General features: G+C 47.7%; 1 protein-coding gene across 1 annotated transcript in view; it reads left to right on the forward strand.

Moving 5' to 3' along the window:
- The window catches only part of ALDH2 (aldehyde dehydrogenase 2 family member), a 32778-nt gene that overhangs the window by 21459 nt on the left and 5016 nt on the right, over nt 1-6303 (forward strand). The window contains exons 7-9 of the mRNA XM_083453446.1: nt 769-882; nt 4741-4843; nt 6261-6298. Coding sequence (XP_083309572.1) covers nt 769-882; nt 4741-4843; nt 6261-6298 — 255 coding nt within the window. The remainder of the gene's footprint in view (nt 1-768; nt 883-4740; nt 4844-6260; nt 6299-6303) is intronic.

Raw genomic sequence — 6303 nt, forward strand, 5'->3', positions numbered from 1 at the left:
AAAAATTTAAATGTTAAGGGAGAGGTTTCTGGGGCTGCCACTCGCTGCTTCTTTCTTCAGCCTTCCTTGTCCTGCTCGCTGACTCGGACGACGCCTGAGCTCCAAACAAACCCTTTCCTCTTCTTCTCCTTGCCTGGGTGCTCAGAAGAGTACTGGTCAGACCTTACCTGGAGTACTGTGTCCAGTTCTGGGCACCACAGTTCAAGAAGGACACTGACAAACTGGAACGTGTCCAGAGGAGGGCAACCCAAATGGTCAGAGGCCTGGAAACGATGCCTTATGAGGAACGCTAAGGGAGCTGGGCATGTTTAGCCTGGAGAAGAGGAGGTTAAGGGGTGATATGATAGCCATGTTCAAATATATAAAAGGATGTCACCTAGAGGAGGGAGAAAGGTTGTTTTCTGCTGCTCCAGAGAAGCGGACACGGAGCAATGGATCCAAACTACAAGAAAGAAGATTCCACCTAAACATTAGGAAGAACTTCCTGACAGTAAGAGCTGTTCGACAGTGGAATTTGCTGCCAAGGAGTGTGGTGGAGTCTCCTTCTTTGGAGGTCTTTAAGCAGAGGCTTGACAACCATATGTCAGGAGTGCTCTGATGGTGTTTCCTGCTTGGCAGGGGGTTGGACTCGATGGCCCTTGTGGTCTCTTCCAACTCTATGATTCTAAGACATGGAGGTGCTGAGTTCTGAGCACCCTGGCAAACTCTTGATTTTTGGAACGGACAAGACTATTGTGATGATTTTCACTTGTCTTTATAAACCTGCAGGCTGGATTCCCGCCAGGCGTTGTGAATGTGATAACTGGCTACGGGCACACTGCAGGGGCAGCCATTTCTTCCCACATGGAAGTGGATAAAGTCGCCTTCACTGGCTCCACGGAGGTGAGGACTATCTGCACGTATGAATCTTCCCCTTTTCTCCCTCCCTTCTGAAAGGTGTAGGATAGGTCACACCCTGTGCCAGATCTGTAAAGTAGACAATTATTTTAATGTGCAGTTTCATTTTGAAGTGCATATTTTCAACTTGTTTTGGACTTCTGACTTTTACTGATTTCTTTCTTTATTTAAAAAAAAAATTACAATCGTACCTTGGATCTCAAACGCCTTGGCCTCCCGAACAGATCGGCTCCCTATCGAAGCCTGGAAGTGAATGTTCCAGTTTTTGAATGATTTTCGGAAGCCGGATGTCCGGCGCGGCTTCTGATTGGCTGCAGGACGCTCCTACATCCAATTGGAAGCCGCACCTTGGTTTTCAAACGGTTCTGGGAGTCAAACGGACTCCCAGAACGCATTCTGTTTAAGAATCAAGGTATAACTGTATTATACAGTGGTGCCCCGCAAGACGAATGCCTCGCAAGACGGAAAACCCGCTAGACAGAGGGTTTTCCGTTTTTCAATGCGCTTCGCAGGACGAATTTCCCTATGGGCTTGCTTCGCAAGACGAAAATGTCTTGCGAGTTTTGAGATTTTTTTCCGCTCCCCACCCCCTTTTTCTAAGCCGCTAAACCGCTAATAGCCTTTTAGCAGCTAATCCGCTAATCCCTTAAGCCTTTAATAGCCGCTAAACCGCTAATAGCGCTAATCCGCTAATGGGCTTGCTTCGCAAGACGAAAAAAACCGCAAGACGAAGAGACTCGCGGAACGGATTCTTTTCGTCTTGCGAGGCACCACTGTACTTTGAAATATGCCCAAATCATACTTGATGTAGGTAAAATCACCTTCAAGTCTGATAGTTCCGAAATTTGCATTGTAAGAAACCACAGGAGAAGGAGGGTGCTCTTGTGCTCAGCTCCTGCTTATGGGCATCTGCCATTCCCAGTGGGGCATCTGCGTGGCCACCTTGACAAAAGGATGTTGGACTAGATGGGCCATCCAGCAGGCTGTTCTGATCTTCTTCTAAACTGTTATTTTGTTGAAAATCACAGAACAGTTTGTGCAAATGAAACCATGAGATACAGTTATATCCAGTGCAATATTAACCTAAGGTAAAGGTAAAGGGACCCCTGACCATTAGGTCCAGTCGTGGCTGACTCTGGGGTTGCGGCGCTCATCTCGCTTTATTGGCCGAGGGAGCCGGCGTACAGCTTCTGGGTCATGTGGCCAGCATGACTAAGCCGCTTCTGGCGAACCAGAGCAGTGCACAGAAACACCATTTACCTTCCCGCTGGAGTGGTACCTATTGATCTACTTGCACTTTGATGTGCTTTCGAACTGCTAGGTTGGCAGGAGCAGGGACCGAGCAATGGGAGCTCAGCCCATCAAGGGGATTCAAACCGCCGACCTTCTGATCGGCAAGCCCTAGGCTCTGTGGTTTAACCCACAGAGCCACCTGCATCCCTTAATATTAACCTAGCAACATACAATTAAACCATTGGTACAATACATAATCATAACACAGAAAGGCTGCTACAAGCTGCCACAGCCTCTTTTGTAGTGCAGTGTAGCCAAGAACAATCCTGTGTTCCTATGATTTTAGAATTTCACAGATCAGTTGGTTTACGTAGGCATAGTAGCAGATTGCATTTAATAACCAAGCTGCTGATAAGAAAAAGAATTGCAAATAAAAAACGCATACCCTGAAAATTATGGTGATAGATAAATAATTTATTACGGTTGGAGACCAGCTTATAAAACACACTCCCAGAAGGAAAACAAACATTTAAAACAATGTACAACAATAAATTTAAAATTTATAAATGCGATAAGCATATAGACACTTAAAACTTTAAGATAAGCTCCCGCAGAGAGATGACCTAGAGTCACCCATGGAACCAAATTTGGGGATTTTCTTAACAAACTAGTTTTGGTCGAGGGGTGGTCTGTGCCTACAGATCTGTACACAGAATCTGGCGACCATCCGGGTCGTCTTATGATCTTTTCCTAACAGGAAAAGGTAATTTTTTTGCTTTTCCGGGAGGTCAGCGAGCCTCACCAACAGGGGATCAATGGTCTCACTATGTGCCTCTTCATAAAAGGGACATCTAAAGAACAAGTGCTCTGGGCTTCCTATCTCCCCCAATGAACAGGCGCAGAGTCTCTGAGCATATGGGATTTTTTTAAAGGATCCTTCCAGGACCGGCGAGGGCAGAGCCGAGCTTCTGGCGAGTGTAAAAGCCCTTCTTGCATTTTTGGATACGAGAAAGAAGAGATATGCTGCCGGTGCGGCTATCTCTCTCTCGATTTCTCCAACTTTATAGTCAGGGCACCTTGAGCAGTCCTGTTGTCTGTCGGTGTCTATGATTCTTTGCCTGACCGCAGCTTTTGTCTGGCCCAAGCCCAGACTTAGAAGGGCTTGAGGGGCAAAACCCAGTTTCTGGAGGGTGTTCAGAACTGCAGTCTGCCAGCCTGACTGGAACTGGTCGCAGAGGATCAGTGGGGCTATTCCTTGGGGGAGCAGATTCAGTGTCAGCCATTTATAGATTGCTGTTAGGTGGATGTAAGCCTCCACTCTCATCATCCCCGTTTCCAGTCCAACCCATGCGTTTGAAACGCATCTGGGGACTTGTAGGAGGCCTCTAAGGAGTTTGGATTGAACTCTCCTCAAGGGGGGGAGAAACCAGAGGAAGGCGGGCCCAGAAAGGATCCATAAATGGTGAATATATTTTTGTTTCTGTGCTTTTATTACATTTTCTTATTTTTATGGTGCATTTAAACTGATTTTATCTCCCTTGTATTTTTGCGATCTTAACACCACTTGGAGGCTACGTTGGAGGCTATGTTGCAATAATACAGTCACGTCCAACTTCCAAGAGATTGCAACCTACTCCCACTATAAATAAACTGGCAGTGATCTACCCATTGGGGAAGATGAGCCAAAGTTGTTGAGCTTTTTTTTTGGGGGGGGGGGCGCTGCCAAGACCACATAACACTGTTCTTGAAAGACCTACATTGGCTCCCAGTACGTTTCTGAACACAATTCAAAAAAGTGTTGGTGCTGACATTTAGAGCCCTAAATGGCCTCGGCCCAGTATACCTGAAGGAGCGTCTCCATCCCCATTGTTCTACCCGGACACTGAGGTCCAGCACCAAGGGCCTTCTGGTGATTCCCTCACTGTGAGAAGCGAGGTTACAGGGAACCAGGCAGAGGGCCTTCTTGGTAGTGGGGCCCGCCCTGTGGAATGCCCTCCCACCAGATGTCAAAGGGAAAAACAACTACCAGACTTTTGGAAGACACCTGAAGGCAGCCCTGTTTAGGGAAGCTTTTAATATCTGAAGGACTATTGTATTTTAATATTTTGCTGGATGCCGCCCAGAGTGGCTAGGGAAACCCAGCCATATGGGCAGGGTATAAATAATAAATTATTATTATTATTATTGAGCCTTTTGTGAAGCCACCTTAACTGATCTTTTAGCCTTGGGACTGAGAGGCTTCACATCTGCTAGCTCACTCTCTTCCCATTCTTCTTATTCTTGCTGTTCACCTCCCAGTTTTGCCCAGCTATTGTCTTCCAAACTGTGCCCCTCGGCAAACCATTGTTCCAAATCAACACTACTCCACTGCTCCTGTGGAGTTTCAGGATCCTGGCCATGAGCAGGGGGAGGGGCAGGCTCCCGCCATTCCTCATCAGAGTTGTACTCCCCAGCCTGGTCTCTGACACCGATGGAGGAGGTCCACCGGAGGAGACACCCCACCCATTCCCCGGCCCTCCAATCTAGAGCTAAGCCTGTCACACTGGTGGTTCCTTAAGCCAAGCCTATTTTTATACCAAACAACAAGCTTGCCCATCTTTCAATTTCTAGGTTGGGCACCTGATCCAGAAGGCTGCAGCAGAGAGTAATCTGAAGAGGGTGACCCTTGAGCTTGGTGGAAAGAGCCCAAACATCATCATGTCCGATGCTGAGAGTAAGAGACATTTCCCTCTTGACAGGAGTTGGTTTGCCCCTGCGGAGGGTGGGATTGACTGGTGATACCCTGGGCCTGCCTTCACCAGAAGTGCAACTCTTAGTAATTCTTTAGTGTTTAAGATATAAAAAGGTAAAGGTACCCCTGCCCGTACGGGCCAGTCTTGACAGACTCTAGGGTTGTGCGCCCATCTCACTCAAAGAGGCCAGGGGACAGCGCTGTCCGAAGACACTTCCGGGTCACGTGGCCAGCGTGACATCGCTGCTCTGGCGAGCCAGAGCCGCACACGGAACGCCGTTTACCTTCCCGCTAGTAAGCGGTCCCTATTTATCTACTTGCACCCGGGGGTGCTTTCAAACTGCTAGGTTGGCAGGCGCAGTGCCACCCGCATCCCCCATTTATTTATAAATCCATGACATCACAACATAATACATTACATAGCTCACAAAAGAACTTTAACGTGACAATACAGCACGCAACGATTTAGAACAAACTAAAAGCTAAATTTCCGAAAGACACAAAATGTGTCCGCTAGGCACCAGGAAATGCTTAGCCTGGGAAGTATCTCAATAATGACTCTAATCAGAAAGTTTTCTGGAGAAGTGGTGATTGTACTTCTCATCTCTAAATGGCCACCTACTTCCACGCCTCGTTACGCATATTTTCAGCTAGCGCAAGAGGCCAGATTTTGAACCACCATCCCTGCAATGAGAACTTCATAGAGGACTTCCACTGATGGGGTTAGCTTTAGCCAAGTAAGGTAAAGGTAAAGGGACCTCTGACCATTAGGTCCAGTTGTGGACGACTCTGGGGTTGCGCGCTCATCTCGCTCTATAGGCCGAGGGAGCCGGTGTTTGTCTGCAGACAGCTTTTGGGTCATGTGGCCAGCATGACTAAGCCGCTTCTGGCAAACCAGAGCAGCGCACGGAAATGCCGTTTACCTTCCCACCGGAGCGGTACCTATTTATCTTCTTGCACTTTGACGTGCTTTCGAACTGCTAGGTTGGCAGGAGCAGGAACTGAGCAATGGGAGCTCACCCCGTCGCAGGGATTCGAACCACCGACCTTCTGATCGGCAAGCCCTAGGCTCTGTGGTTTAACCCACTGCGCCACCCGCGTCCCTTTTTTTAGCCAAGTAGTGTGTATCAGTTACAAGAGTCTTTGTAAATGAAGCCATTATTGTTTTCAGGAGATAACGAGAGAAGGGACAAGAAAAATAACCTGGTTAACAATGGCTGCAGTCTCCTGAAATATTCTGACCTATTATTACACATGCACCACAGAACAGGGCCACACCACGGTGGATTCATGCAACATATCTTAGCTGGGGTGATGTGTTGGTAATTCTTAATGCTGTTGGTGGTGAAGATAATTGCTTTCCAGATCTCCTGACTTGTGGCTTCCTTCTCTCCTCCAGTGGACTGGGCTGTTGAGCAGGCTCATTCTGCCTTGTTCTTCAA

Source organism: Podarcis tiliguerta (genome assembly GCF_965153285.1).
Source record: "Podarcis tiliguerta genome assembly, chromosome: 8".
NCBI lineage: Eukaryota > Metazoa > Chordata > Lepidosauria > Squamata > Lacertidae > Podarcis > Podarcis tiliguerta.